General features: G+C 37.3%; 1 protein-coding gene across 1 annotated transcript; it reads left to right on the plus strand.

Moving 5' to 3' along the window:
* The first annotated feature begins 417 nt into the window (after positions 1 to 417).
* On the plus strand, positions 418 to 14,877 carry aass (aminoadipate-semialdehyde synthase). The gene is made up of 24 exons (XM_027018377.3): positions 418 to 788; positions 1,380 to 1,600; positions 1,866 to 2,042; positions 2,743 to 2,827; positions 3,191 to 3,258; positions 3,741 to 3,887; positions 4,048 to 4,126; positions 4,361 to 4,488; positions 5,370 to 5,518; positions 5,990 to 6,112; positions 7,012 to 7,123; positions 7,383 to 7,442; positions 7,794 to 7,861; positions 10,825 to 10,946; positions 11,078 to 11,207; positions 11,363 to 11,473; positions 11,614 to 11,722; positions 11,989 to 12,129; positions 12,410 to 12,577; positions 13,036 to 13,131; positions 13,542 to 13,657; positions 13,779 to 13,867; positions 13,965 to 14,141; positions 14,298 to 14,877. Exons 2-24 carry the CDS (start codon positions 1,382 to 1,384, stop codon positions 14,414 to 14,416), a joined length of 2,793 nt encoding a protein of 930 aa, XP_026874178.2. The 5' UTR covers positions 418 to 788; positions 1,380 to 1,381; the 3' UTR covers positions 14,417 to 14,877.
* The last annotated feature ends 1,116 nt before the right edge of the window (positions 14,878 to 15,993 follow it).

Genomic DNA, 15,993 nt, shown 5'->3' on the forward strand with positions numbered 1-15,993 from the left:
TGACGTGTGTATTTTTAAATTAGCAACTTTTTAGAGATCTTTTTAGATATATAACTTTATTTTTTATTTATCATATATTATGTAAATAATGTATTTAATGAATTACACTAGATTTAATTATAGGGTTATTTCCTGAGTTATATTGTAATTTATATCAGAAAAATTGGGATGTTTAAAACAGTTAAACTGTTAAAAAACGTATTATTATTATTATTATTATTATTATTATTATTATTATTATTATTATTATTATTGCTACTACTATTATGTGTCGGGGTAACTTAATTGACATAAAGTCCGGTAGATAAAACCGAAATATATCTGGATAATATAAGATTTTGATATGCTGTCGCGACGGTTCCTGTTCAATGAAGTCATAACACTGCGACAACTACGTCAAGGGCATTGGAAAAGGCCGATCCGCAAACTGTGTTAGGATTGGATGGAGGCAAGTCAGGGCTCAGATTCCTCGGCATAGCAGCAGTGCATATAGTTTAGCTCCACAAAATATTTAACGCAAGCTATGCAGTCATATACCATTTTAGTAGAAGTCCGTTAAACGTTGATATTGTCGGATTCTCGGTTGCTCCTTTTTACAACAAGGCAACCCTGTTTTCTTAAGTCATATAGCTCGTATTTTTAACGTGAGTCACTTAAAGCGTGCTGGCCTGTTAACTAGCGTTTGCTGGCTACTTACCCTACTTACCGTGTATACTGTGGCTTACTGTACAGCTGTCACTCCACGTTGATGAAATTGCAAGTTAAAAATAGAATTTGAAAACGAAAAGGTAGGTGAGGACATGATAACTAAAGGTGTTACTTCCAGCAAAGTCTGTAGCTAAGACACTTTCTGTTGATTGCGAAATTAATGCTAAACTTATAATTTATGCATACATTCTTCTATGACTTTATTAGCATGTTAGCTATTTGCATATATTGCATATAATGTGTTATAGACTAATGCCACATTGTCGACATTTTTAAGCAGTCTTCAAATGACAATTAATTAAATCATTATACCAAGTTGTCTAAAGTGTTAGTCATATATATCACACAAATCCTATTACATTCTGGTCTCCCTCATATGGCATTGCTGAATTTGTTCTTCTTGTTGACTAGCTAGTATAAAAACCTAAATGCTCTTTGCTGTCCATTTAGTTAAACATTCATTTCAGAGGGACTAAAAACCTCTGGAATCTGAAATTGCTGAAACAGTGCTGGTTATCATATTTTATTTAGCTGCAGTCTTGCAAATACCCTTGCACATACTGCTTTGAAAAGTTTGACACTTCAGTAGGTCCAGTACATTGTCCCTTTTCATTCTCATTCTGTGTAGCTGTTAATCTCATTATGTGTAGCTGTAACTCTCTTTCCCAAAGCCATGCTCCAATTTGTCAGAAACCAAGCCAGGGGGTTAAGGGGCTGGCTGTGTAGGCAGCAGAGGTCTCACCACCACAGGGCTGTGCTGGCCATCCGCCGTGAGGATGTCAACGTATGGGAGAGGCGTGCACCCCTTGGCCCTCGACATGTAAAGGAGATCAATGCAGCTGGCCACAAAGTCCTGGTTCAACCCTCGAACAGGAGAGCCATCCATGACAGAGTGAGTAGGCAGTGTCCTCAAAGATACACAAAATCACAATAAACAAAAGAACTGACTAATAAGTCTTTAGTGTTATTGCTGTTTGCTTATAAATACAGTTTTATGAACAGTCTTTGTTACTGTGAGTTTTTAATAGGATAATTATTTTTGTTTTTTATTTTAGTGAAGAGAAGGAAAATTAATCCTAAGTTTTTAAAAGTTAAATTACAAATGCCAGCAATTACTCTTATGAGAGGTATAGCTATATGTTGAATCTTTCTTTTAGTTCTATGAGAAAGCAGGAGCCATCATACAGGAGGACATCTCAGAAGCCTCTCTCATCATCGGTGTAAAGAGGCCCCCGGAAGAAAAGGTCATTCCATGTAAAACCTACGCATTCTTCTCCCACACCATCAAAGCACAGGAGGCTAACATGGGCCTTCTAGATGATATACTCAAAAAGGTAATGGCCTGTGAAAATGTCTTCTAGTGTTAAAAATTGTTTTTTGTTGTTACATAATAGTCTTGACTTGGTTACACTGCACTTTATTTGCAGTCAGTTGTAGCTTAAAATATGGAATTTATTTTATCTGACTCATAATTTATCTTTTCCCAAGTTCTTGATATGCTATTGACCTTTCTGTGTCAAAATTGTAATAAGGAAAAAAACCTACCTATCATCTAAACACTAAAACAGCTAAAACCATTAAAAATTTGAGATGTAATAACTTTGACAAATATAAATCTCCCCATGTCTACCAATCCCTGACTTTTATTGTATTAGTGCATATTTTAGTCTGGTATTGTTATAAGCTCAGTATTATGAAATACAAAAAGGACCTCAAAAGGACATAGTGGACATTTTGACTATATAATTTAATTGATGTAGTCCGCAACTCCAGTGCATTAGATCTTACCTTGGCAACGATTATGCAAGGTGCTTTAGGTTATCTGATTTGCCTCTTGACTTTCTTATAACATATCTTAATGTAACATGTTTGTTTTTTATTTATTCTATGTCATATAATGATATGCATAGAAATCTAAAGTGGTCAAAATGTGAGCATTCAAGAATCCTGGGCATTTAAGTGTTAAAGAAGCTCAGATGTTACTGAGCAAGCATTTCATATCTTGGTCTTTAAGCAGTATTTTACTCTTTCCAGGAAGTGCGACTGATTGATTATGAGAAAATGGTGGACGACAATGGGTTCAGAATTGTAGCATTTGGACAGTGGGCTGGTGTTGCAGGTAAATAAATGTGCATTATCTAATGAGTCTGAGGAGCTTTTATTCCCTTTTATCTTTTATTCCTTCCTATCTCGTCAAACTACCCTATAGGAAATGGCTTAATCTCAGTATTGATCTGAGTGGTGCCGTTTTGAAGTCTTGCATAGACAACTTCTCCAATACTGTCAGCAATTCACTGAAACGGCTAGTCTGGTTAAAGTAAACATGTAATATATAAAAGAGGATTTCATGTATGTTTCATAATTGTGATCAAAATTGGATAGTAACAATTGGTTTGAGAGTTGTCACTGATACTGAATATATGGGGAATGCAACTGTGTAAAACACCTTTGGCTAGAAAAATTATTTTCCCTATCTATACAGGAATGATTAATATTTTACATGGTTTGGGCCTACGTTTCCTAGCCCTCGGACACCACACTCCTTTTATGGTATGTGCTTCTTTCAATTCACCACGCCTAACTGTGTTGCACTCCAAAAATCTTGGTATATTACACTGGTATAAAAAACACTTGTTGTATATTATTTTTTAGTCCTTATCTATGTGACAAATGTAACTTTGTTACATATGTTGTATAACAATGTTAGAAGTCTTCTAGCTTTCTGTAATACATTACATATTATACACACGTGTGTGTGTGTGTGTGCTTACATCTTATTTCTCTTACATTTTTTCCTTTTATCTAAAATTTAACTGTTTAGCCAAGACCTGTTTGGTGTTCAAATTTTTCTCTTTTTGGTAGTTAAACTTTGCAAGGGCAACATAGCTAACTGGTATTGGAAGTTTGAGACCACCTAATTTGTGACTTGTAAGCTGAAAGCAAAATTTATCTTGGTGTTTAACTATTAACGTTGAGTGAAAAATGTGTGCAGAATTTTACTTTGTCTTCTTTTTTTTTTAATTATGTAACAGCATATTGGCATGGCACACAATTACAGGAATGTCAGTCAAGCCATCCAAGCAGTAAGGGATTGCGGGTATGAAATATCACTAGGCCTGATGCCTAAGTCTATTGGTCCACTGACGTTTGTATTCACTGGCACTGGCAATGTATCTAAGGTATGTGAATAATACGGTACAGCCTTGTTGTGGTTAACTGAAGTGGGCTTCCTTTGCTTGAATCTCACTAACTCACAATGCAGAGACTAAATTTATAAGAATATGCTTGTTAGACATATGGGATGGACAGTCCATAATTTTGTTCCATTAATTTCTGTAGGGTGCACAAGATATTTTTAATGAGCTTCCATGTGAATATGTGGAGCCACATGAACTTAAAGAAGTCTCTGAGTCAGGAGGTATTGCCTTCTATCCTTTTATTGCACTATCTACATTTGCATTTCTTGTTTTTGTGAAGTAGTTTTAGTTTGTCACTGTATAGTACCATTATATGCAGGACATGGGGTGGCGACACAAATATTTTAGTCTTGTCTGTAGCATGCACTGCTTTATTTAAATTTTTCTGGGTTTGTTGATGTTTTGGTGTCTCTGCAAGAAAGCATTTAATAAATTACTTGTGAATGTAACTCCAGACCTGAGCAAAGTGTATGGCACAGTGATCAGCAGACATCACCATCTCGTTCGAAAGAGTGATGGGCTGTATGATCCTTTGGAGTATGAGCACCACCCTGAGCGCTACACCTCTCATTTCAGATCCAGCGTGAGTAACAGATCCAGCAAAAAAGGAGTTTTGTTGAACCTCACATAGTACTCCACTTATGAAGAATGTAAATTTGGGAAATTAAACAACCATTCATTCAACAAATTTTGCTAATGTCAAATAAGTATAGGATTAACTTCAAAGAAGCCATTTCGGCAAAGATGTGGTGACTGTGTGCATTTGCTAGTCATGTGTGCTTAGAAACAGCAGTGACAGCAGACAGACTTCCAAGCACTTGATGCCATAAATCATGGTTTCTGAAAGCTTGGTGGTGTGGTGCTTTACACTTTATTTGGACACATCAGTCTAGAAGACCCAGAACAGGATTGGCTGTTTTGTAGCAATGTCAGGTTCAGGGACATCTCAAAATCAAAGGCTCCCTTCTTTTCATGGTTCCTCATGAGTCTGCTTCCCAGAAAGAAATTACTTAATCTGCCCTTAGCAGAACAGTAAGGCTAAGAATGGCTGATGGGCTTTGCCTACTCAGTTTTTTCATTCCCCTGCAAATGGTGTTTTTAATAAGCGATGCTTTGCTTCAGTTGGCAGAGCTGTGAAAAGCAGTATACAAGCTCTTATGCTATTGGAGCTAGGCAGAGTACATCTCTTCATATGTTGCTCAAGAGGAATGAAATCACTAACGCTCAAGGTTTTCTCACCCAGTAGTGATTCATTCACTCTTAAACTCGTTTTCTGATAAAGCTAATTTTTTACTTCCCTTTAAGAGAGGGTAATTTTCAGTGCATTTTGAGAGTACTGTGTTTTAAATCCTGTTTGTTTACTGAATGTTTTAAAACATAATAATGAAAAATGTGAATTGCATCATTTGTGCCTGAAATGAAGTAGACAAAGAAAGGACTGACAGTGGTTGTTTGGATTTAAAGGTGGCACCTTATACAACCTGCTTGATAAATGGCATCTACTGGGAACCTCACACTCCTAGGCTGCTAAAGCGACTGGATGCACAGAAGCTTATGAGATCCTCCAACCCTTCGGTCTCAGCCACTGAAGGCTGGCCAGCGCTGCCACACAAGTGAGCATGATCTCTGGCTTCTTGCTTTACAGCACACCACAACACTGTGGTAGTATCTGTTGTCCAGAAGATAAGCATTGTGTTTTTTTTATTCAGTAACTTGTAGGCTGCGTATTCTGACTATACAATATAAACAATCCTTAGTGTAATTCACTTTCATGATCCAAATGTACTTACCTGTCATTGCCTATTATTACCACTGTCTACTTTTTTGCTACTTTGATGAGCAAAAACAATGATGGTCTTCAATAATTACACATTAAAATATCAAACATTAACCTGTGCAGCTGCTAGGAGGGTCTTGGTTGCATTTGTCTTCTATTTTGTTTGGTTTTAGAGAGGTTTAAATATTGAGTATACCCTTTCATAACCCTCCAAACCTAAAAAGCATACTTTTAACTCTGCGCAGGCCTGAGCCCAGTGATGCTGACTATGAAACATTTGTCTTTTCTCCTTCTCAATCCTCCCCAGGCTTTTAGCAATCTGTGACATTTCTGCAGACACGGGGGGCTCTATTGAGTTTATGACTGAGTGCACCACCATTGAGAAGCCCTTCTGTATGTATGATGCTAACCAGCACATAGATCATGACAGGTATGACTCTGGACATTTTTTTTCCTAAAACCTTTAAAAGGGCCATATCCTACTATTTTATTTCCTTTTAGATTTTTCTTTGACATCCACTTACAGTTTTTGTGTGGTCTTGTGTTCCAAAAACTTATAATTCATTTTTATGAATTGACCATTTTCCTACATCTGTTTATCCCTTAAATTTAAACAAGCTGTTTTATTATTGGACCTTTGAGCTCTGAAAGATGCCTGAGAACTGCAGTATAAGTGGACAGGACTAAAAAGGTGGAGTAGGTAATTTGTGAAATTCAGCAACTGTAAGTTATTTTTGAAAAGATTTACCTCATGTCCCATTTAAATGAAAGTAAATTTAATGGACGTAAATAATGAACATGGATACTGTCAGTACGCGCAGCTAGTATGTTAGTCTTAGGAAATTTTATTGAAAATTAAGTTTGATGCAGTAACATATTGCTGGATAGGTTGCAACAGCTAGCTGTGGTAATGTTACACGAGAAAGCTAACAAAGTTAGCGATAATACATACCTGGAGTTAGTTTTGAATGGTTATTTTTAATTTTCAGTGAATTTCATCTGAAATGTTTGCTGACAAACAGCTGCAGTACATAGATACCTAGCGAACTACTGTTAGAAAACCACACCAATGTTAACTCATATTTGCAGCATGTGAGAGACGCTCTAGTCACGGGTGACTTAAATAATGAAATGATAATAAGCAAGAGGTTTGACCTCTTATTACTGGAGCATGTGATTTATTGATTGATAATGGGAGGTAAAGATTATTGTAACTGCTTCTACAATACCTAAACCACATTTAAGCAAGAGAGAAGTGATATGTAACTGTAATATACTATCAAACTATAGAGCTGCTGTTCGCAGTATAACTACAACTTTATTCTGTAGTGTGGAAGGAAATGGCATTCTCATGTGCTCCATTGATAACCTTCCTGCTCAACTTCCCATTGAGGCTACAGACTATTTTGGTGACCGCTTGCTCCCTTACATCTGGGAAATGGTAAGCTCTGGGGCTTTGGGGTAAGTAAGGAAATCTGCTGCTTCAGGGTTAGTTTGGTTTGTGTTGCAACAGGTTTGGCCCTATCAGTTAAGCATTTTACATGGTTTGTTCAAGTTCAAGTTTGGTTTATTCATCACATACATAGTCATACACAGTATAACTCGCAGTGAAATGGTCTGTTTATGTTCAACAGTTTAACACTGCATGCCCTGGTATTCATGTTGGATATATTTATATTCTGTTTTATTTATATTCCAAGCTTACATCAGATGCAACCAGACCACTGGATGAGGAAGGTTTCTCTCCTCAAGTTAGAGATGTACGTGTGCCAAACCTTTTCACTGACCTTTATGTAGCCTTTGACTGAATATGATTCAATTCTAAGGTCTGTCTGACAAATATTAAAAACATATTGCACAATTGTGTTTGTGCCTAAATTAGAGCGATTACTCCAGCTATGCCTCTCAGCTGAGAACTGTTCAGCACACATATCTTATATAAACCGTGTAATCCTAGAGTTAACTCTTAACTAAATATCTCTTTTGTATCCACTCTTCTGAGTGGATTAAGTCTGTCAATATTTTTGACGGATTATGGTTAAATTACTATTTTGTTTTATCGTCACTGGATCACACATTTAAATATGTCTTAATGTTTGCTGTATGTCTAGGCTGTAATAACGTCCAGTGGGAAGTTGACTCCCAAGTTTGAGTACATTGAGAAGCTGAGAGAGAGGAGGTAAGGAGCGTTCAGTATAATTTTAGCATGTCATCTATATCCCATAAGGTCTTGTTAAAACTGTGCAGTGCTAAAAGATGTCTGTAACTGAGGTGGAAGAGCTAAATTGGGTTTTATGAGATACATGTCACAGACTGCATATATATTATTTGTTAATAGAGCCCTCTAACCTTTTTTTTTTTTACTGAGTGTTGTTAGCATCCTGACCTTTCTCAGAGGTTCCAGTGTTATGTGAGTGTATTGGTGAATCACAACACTTGTATGATTCAATAAATCATTAGTAATTTTGGTCAAAATGATGCATTTAAATCTTTAACCATGTCAATGTTGTTCACAAAGTGAAAAGTTAAGATAGCAAAGTACAGAAATATACACTATGTGCAGTTTTACCTGTTATTAATTTACCAATTTTACTCTATTTTGTGTTAAATTAATCACCATCCAATAATATTAATAATTATTATACATTCATAATTTAGTCTGCCTCTGCCTCACCTCTAGGAGCTGCTGTCATTATTGTACTCCAGAGCTCTCTCTAACGTCCAGCCACAACCTTTGTTGTGGCTGGGCACAGCACAATCTCCATATGGTTTTTGTGTTTTGCTCACTCCCTAACATCTTACATGGCTAGAGCGCTCCAGTTCGGAGTGTTCTCTCACGGATAGACCGTCTCATTCACCACATCCGCCACCTGTCTCCCACTGTTTTCTGTCTGACTTTTGGCATGAAACCAGACATATAGTCTATATGTATCGTCATATATATATTTTTTGTATTCATGCCATCTAAACTCACAAATAACCTAACAAGTAAATTCTCATAATTTTTTTGGTTTTTTTTTCAATTTGTAACCCATTTTTTCCTGTTCAATTCCTAGCCACCAAATAGCTAACCTCCCTGTCTAATGACAACCACCTACCATGGAGGGTGTAGCAAGCACTTGCTCACATGTAATGCTACATCTTTTCAAACTGCTGTCCATGTTTCCAGAGTGCAGCCCAACTAACTGCCCTCATCAGCAAACCCAAACACAGTACTGCCGCCCCTCCCATAGTGCTAGTTAGCTCCTTTGGGTTCCCAGCCACACATGACTGTGGCATCACCAGGGCTCAAGCCAGCAAACTCCCAATGATGGGGTGAACACACTTCTCCCACTAGGGGTCACATGCTGTTTAATTAAGATTAATTTTAAATCAATCTGAAATCTCAGGGCATTTTCTGTTTTTGCATATTTTTAAAATTAACTTTGTTACCTATAGCATGATTCCAACATTTCATATAAAAATGTTCAGAGCAATCTCAGCTCTCTTCCTAAGGTACCTAGAGCACTGCATAAAGAAATATGGCCCTAAAGCTGAAAATATTACATCCAATTTCAAAACTGTATCATATCACGTGAAAACATACCTTTACTCATGTTGAACTGTTTTGGTGTTTGAAAAAGGTTTATCAATATGTTTGGCTCACACAACTAGCGAAATATATGAATAAAGTATTATAGAAATTTGTAATGTCTAAAATGACATTTTGTACATGGTTTATTGAGTAAAAGTGTGGTCTGTCGCACTACTTTCACCAAATCTTAAGAGGGACTGGGGTCAAATGTGACTGAACAATGACTTTATATTAGATTTCAAGCTTCATGTGTGCAAGTGAAAAATTAGCATTACAACAACTATGATCAAAATAGAGGGGTTGGGGGGTGGGGAACGGTTTCAGCTGCACAGTATTCAGTATAGCCAAAACATATAAATTCATCTATACTAACTTACTTTCATTTAAAAAAACTTTTACAAAATAAACTTCTGGACAGTCAATTTTGTAAAATAAAACTCATGACTACAGTATTAGAAATGAAGTTCACGAATTTTGTACAGAAGCATTTAGCTAGCCGCAGACACCGTGCCTAAATGTGACCATTACTGAAGTCCACTATTATAGCGTTGGCGATATTGTAAAATTTTAGACATCGATCTTTTATTTTCGTATTCTTCATCAAAGGATTCAAATCCCTCAGGCTATAGACCTACGTTATCTTCATCACTACTTTCCAAAATCGCTGCTGCAGCTGTAAACGTACTTGGGTAACAGTTAGCTAGCTAGATGTCGATTGAACGGGGAAGGAAATGTTTCCGATGTGAAGGGTAACTCCTTAGTGATGTCATAATTGTTTATTGTTTAGTTCGTTTAAACAAATTTAATCACACGGTGATTAGCTGAATGAGACATGAGTGACATACGAACAGACGAATCACTCGGTGAGAAGCAGATGACGTGCGCCTTAACCTATCTCTCTAACTTCTCATAGGCTCTTAACTCTTACTGTCGACAATACGGAAAGTGAAGAGCAGACTACGGATTCAGGAAAAGTTTGAACTATATTTCTGCGCTGTATTATCGCAAAGATATTAATATAATATCGTCGAAGCAAACGCGCCAGCTCTTGCGTCGACCGCATCGGGATAGTTGATAAGTCATCGTGGTGAATCATCGTCACTGTCAAGTGATTATTTTGTTTTGATTATTTTGTTATGCTCCTCTCCACAAGGCCATCTTTTCTCCTTTCCTTTTCACACTTAATGCATAATTCCTCTTCAGCAGCTTGCACGCAGAAAAAGCCTTTGCCTAATCTCCTTGTGCTTATTTTGTCTGTTTTCACTTGCTCCTCCTCCATGTTGTTTAATACAGTAGATATGCTGTGTCATGCAGGCTTGTGAAACGAGTCTCATGTTGAAGATCAAATCTGGCAAATTTAGAAATAAAGTGTAAGGACAAATCTTTCCGAGTTTTCTTCTTTCAATCTTTGAGGTGAAAAATCTTTCATCTTTTCACCTGCTTTTATGTTTTATGTGGGGTTTATGTTTTGATTCAGTAGTTTGTCACAATTCGAGACACGTCAGCATGTGGGCAAGTGTGCGCATGTGTTCATATCAGTAGTCATGGTTGCACCATGTGACCCACAGGGAGTCTGAGCAGATCCTGCAGAAGGGAGGAATGAAGCGTGTCCTGCTGTTAGGCTCTGGCTATGTGTCTGGGCCAGTCATTGAGTATCTCACCAGGGATGCCCACACCCAAGTCACAGTGGGTAAGTGCTATCGACCATAGCTTAGAAATCCTGTGAGCCTAACTTAAAAGTATGGTTTTTCAGTTCTATTCAGCACATTTTGGAACGCTTAAACTTCTCTTCTGGTTGTTGTTTTCACTGCCTTGTTTTAGCATCAGTGCTTTTACGCCAGGCTGAGGAACTGGCTGTCAAATACCCCAACACCATACCTGTGATGCTTGATGTCACCAGCCAGAAGGGCCATCTTGAGTCTCTGGTCAAGGACCATGACCTTGTCATCAGGCATGGATCATGATCACCTTACACAAAACCTCTCACTTTGTTTTGTACCATTCTAATGTGATTATAATGTTTGGAACAAAATCATTATCACAAAATCTTTCACTGTTGTGGGGGGGGTATTTGTTTTTATTTTGTTTTTGTTTTGTGTTTTTTAGCATGCTGCCATATAGCCTACATCCTTTGGTGGCTAAGCATTGCATCAATAAGAAGGTGAACCTGGTGACTGCCAGCTACGTGAGTCCAGAGATGGAAGCGCTTCGGGACAGGTAAACAGTTGCAAACATCATCAGTTGTCCTTTATTATTATTGTTTGATGAACGGATGACTTGACTAGCTGACTTGTGTCTTCCTATTGGATGGTTGCACCGATTTATTTGTGTTACATCTTGACTGGATGTTTTTCCAGTACTGAGGAGGCTGGCATCACCATATTAAATGAGATAGGCTTAGACCCTGGCATTGATCACATGTTGGCCATGGAGTGCATCGACCAGGCCAAGGCAGACGGTTGCACTGTAGGTATTGTGTGTTTGTGTTTTCCCTTCATGTGTGTTTATAGATATTTTATAGATATGTGTGAGATGTCTCCTTTGGTAGGATCATTAGCATGAGTGGGAGACACATGACTTGGCTCAATCTATTGACACTTTATCGTGCATGATGATTTTAGATCATACTCGATAAGCCTTTAGCCATTTTATGTTCTGTGTGTATTGCCATTTTTACAGAAGATGAAATGACAAAGGCTGTATTTTTGTGTGGGTTCTTAACACATTCAAAGGTGGAGTTGTACAGCTCTTTCTGCGGTGGGCTTCCTGCACCAGAGTGTTCTGACAATCCACTGCGTTACAAAATCAGCTGGAATCCATATGGAGTATTTCTTAATACAATCAGTTCTGCCATGTATCTCAAAGACAATCAGGTAATAGATGTATGAGCGAAAAGTACACCAAATGAAACTTAACACCCCAATTTGAAATTTTTACTTTTAATTTCTGTCAGTATATCTTGTTTGTCTGATCTAAGACTAGAGTATATTATACTCAGTATCTGTTGATTTTTTTTTTGATTTTTTTTTGATATGGAAGATTTTTAGACATCAAGGCACACAAGTTCCTTTTATGTTTGAAAGATATCCATACATGGTGGTTCCATCGCCTCCATCCTGCAAGTTTTCTTTTCATTTTCTCTTGCTTTTCCAGGTGATAAGTATTCCTCACGGTGGTTCTCTCATGGAAGCTGCAGTGCCCATGGACTTCCTGCCAGGATTTAATTTGGAAGGCTATCCCAACCGCGACAGTACCAAGTATGCTGAGATTTATGACATTGAGTCTGCACACACGGTGATCAGAGGGACATTACGCTTCAAGGTATCCCACCCATCAGCAGTTTGCTGCCAGCTCTCCCAGACTGACAACTTACAGAACATGTGGTATTGGCAACTTGCTGCACCAAGCATGAATTGTGCACCTTGATAATCAACCTGGTTTTATAAGAACTCAATGCAGAATCTGAGATCCAGAACCTGGGAAAAATAAGTGTTTTCAGCATTAGTCTGCTCTGTTGCTGCATACCGAATGCTGTTGCTGGTTTGAGAGTTATAGTTTGTAATTGTTTGGTATTGTTTGTAAAAAAAAAACCAAAAAAACACTTTTTTTTGTATGTGGCATGTTCTCATTTGATGGTTTTAGAACTGTTTGGGAAATGTTTGACTGGAGAGGTCTTCTAGTGGGCTTGTGCTTTGTATTAAAGCCCAGAATCTAAAAAGGACATGATGACCTGGACAAAATCTGCAGTACAAAGTGTATGTTTGTGCATCTTCCTGCAGGGCTTCTCCAGCGCGATGAGTGGCTTTGTAAAACTTGGACTGATTAACACAGACCCTTGCCCAATGCTGGAACAGGCAGGCAGTCCTGTCTCCTGGGTACAAAGTTTACATACTAAACATTTAATAGATATTTTTGCTAATAGATATGTTAGCTCCTGAAGTATATATTATGTTGTTAAATTGTTTACTAGTGATCATAAGTACTAGTGATCATAAGTACTATGTTCCAGTGACCCGGGGTCTAGGGCTTCTTTTAATTTATAATGTATTGTTATTTATTTGTTATTTTCATATTTTCAGCTCTTGTATGCTTGAAGTGTTTATTTCTTTAGTTTCCTATTGGAGAGAGGAGGAGTTGCTACCTGATTTATGATCATTTTTGTTCAGTTAGTCTTCTTAGGATAATCTGTAACTAAATACAAAATCACAGGAATTACAGAAAAAATATTGTTGCCTATTGATATTTAAATATTACTCAAATTTTGTACCTCCATTTTTGCACACAGAAACAGCTCCTGTGTAAACAGATTGGCTTGTCCTCTTCTGTTAGTGATGACTCCTTTCAGGAAGCAGTGTTCAACCAGATAGGGAGAGATGAATTCAGGATGCAGACTCTCAAATGGTGCGTAGAGAAATTGAACAGCGGCAGCTTGGCTGTGGTGGTGCTTCTGCTCTTCTTGGAATTAAGTTTAGACTTTGTAATCCTAGCCTGGATGATGGACCTTAGTGTCGTGTTTTTCCAGGTTTGGAATGCTGAGTGAGGAACCCATGCCTCATGCTGACACCATCCTGGCAGCACTTGCTAAACACATGGAGACAAAGCTCTCCTTTGGTAAAGCAGAGCTCTTCCATTCATCTTACTTAAACTGTTGGGCATCTGTTAACAAGGGCTAAGATGAAATGTCTTTTGTCATTTTCTTTTCCCACAGATAAGGGTGAGAGAGACATGATCATCTTGAGGAATGATGTTGGCATCAGGCACCCCACAGGCGAGCTTGAGACAAAGCACATCAGCCTTGTGGTCTATGGAGACCGCAACGGCTTCTCAGCCATGGCAAAAACAGTGGGCTACCCTGCTGCTATTGCAGCTCGTATGTTGCTCAATGGTTAGTGTCCACTCTACAACAGTTTAAAAATGACATTTTATGAGTGTTTGATGAGTGATTTAGTGTTCTTATTTTTCTTCCATAGAATTTTAAAGTTTGAAACTAAGTAAATTAAATAAAGGAATGTAAAAGTAAGATACTGTCATGCTTTTGCAGGTGAGCTGAACACTAAAGGACTTGTGTTACCAATGACAAAGAATATCTATGGCCCTGTTCTGAGAAGACTTCAGGAGGAAGGCCTTCAGTTCATCACCAAAAGTACTATAACAGAGTAGCCTGTTTGAGTCACAGATGTGTAGAAAATAATTTGATAATACTCTAAAGAAAACTGAAATTGTTCTTAAAACATATTTTCTTACACATTATTTTTTATTTTATGTAACGGATGTTGTAAAAATTCAGATCCATATTTGACAGATATGATGTCTGATGATGAAGTTATCGACGGTTAGAGAATTTTAAAAAATGTTTGAGGTTTTGGCTTTTTCATAAAAGTATGTAAAGTGGGTGATTAAATGATTAAACAGTACCTCTGCCATTCAACATTACCTGAGGTTACTCTCAAGAGTGCATAGGAAACGGAGGTCACGTGTGCCTTTTCTGTGGAATGTTTTGAGTTTCTCTTTTTGCGGTATACAAAAGTAACCACATTGCTAATCAAAACTTTAACAATTAGATATGTATTAATGCAACATTTGTGCCTTAAATGCAAATTAAATTTGTCATGTCAACTTGACATGTAAATAGGAGTCTTATTTTTTCCACACTTGTCTAGTTAGTGAAACTTTCTTAAATATGCCAGCAAACTTAGAATAAGTGGGTTTGTAATAATTAAAAGTCAGAAACACAAATTAATGTAATTAAACATTGGTCAAGATGATGTCTGGCAATATAATTAGATTTCCCTGCAATGCCCTTAACCTCTTGTGTCTTATCCTGGATTAATAAATAGAAAACAAATATGGAATGGTTCTTTAAACAGAATGCACTGTAATTATGTAGTCATCTTTGTCACCAAAGCCCTAGCCTTAATGCTGTAAGTGTGTGTGGGTGAGGGAGAGAAAAAACTGCACCTCCCTATTTCTATAAGTATTGTCTACATAATATCTTAGAAAGGCCTTTTGCCATTATCATTATGATTTGGAAGTATTTGGTTAAGCCAGAGTTGCGGTGATGAACAGATTGTAGGAGTTAATTGGAAAAACAAACCCTTTTTCACTCTTTTTTTTAAAAGCCAGATGATGCTTATTGAACCATGTTTGCTAATTTGACCTTAATGACCATTTGAATGGTGGTGATGTGTAGTACATGCAGAATTAAACACTGACCCACACCAAGTGACTTGGTATCTCACAGCTATAATCAAGTTGAGCCTGTCCTGAGGGCAAATGGATAAACAAGCTGGAGAGTCAGGATTTACAAAAAAAGAAATAAAAGTAGTATTTTGAAAGTGTACTGGTGCGTTCACATGAATAATTTTATTTATGCTAATCAAAGTATTACTCTAAAGTCATCACAGTAGCACTTATCTAATATCCAGTTTCCACTTTCAGGAGGTATAATGGACCTTTGAATAGATCACATTATTAGAAATGTACTCATTACTCCACTTCAGTTGTCTTATTATACAACCGTACACCTTTTATATTCAACCTATGAGATTTTTCTCTGCTTAATTTTTTCAAAGTAGTGTTAAAATATCTGAAGTACAACATTTCTGAGTGGACATATAAAACACCACATATTACTGTCTCAAAATGCCAGTTGGCTGATCATTAGAGAAAAATAAGGAAAATGGGGGGGGGGGGGGGGGGGGGGGGTTATAATACAATCAAAAACTACTGAGATACAA

Source organism: Electrophorus electricus, chromosome 4 (genome assembly GCF_041902795.1).
Source record: "Electrophorus electricus isolate QZ-2024a chromosome 4, ASM4190279v1, whole genome shotgun sequence".
Lineage (NCBI taxonomy): Eukaryota > Metazoa > Chordata > Actinopteri > Gymnotiformes > Gymnotidae > Electrophorus > Electrophorus electricus.

What these genes read in the sequence shown, in the direction of transcription:
- aass (XM_027018377.3), top strand. Translation starts at nt 1,382, where the DNA reads ATGCTCCAATTTGTCAGAAACCAAGCCAGGGGGTTAAGGGGCTGGCTG. An exon ending in GCACTGGCAATGTATCTAAG is followed by an intron (nt 3,888 to 4,047) that starts GTATGTGAATAA and finishes TAATTTCTGTAG; the next exon opens with GGTGCACAAGATATTTTTAA. An exon ending in TGGCCAGCGCTGCCACACAA is followed by an intron (nt 5,519 to 5,989) that starts GTGAGCATGATC and finishes AATCCTCCCCAG; the next exon opens with GCTTTTAGCAATCTGTGACA.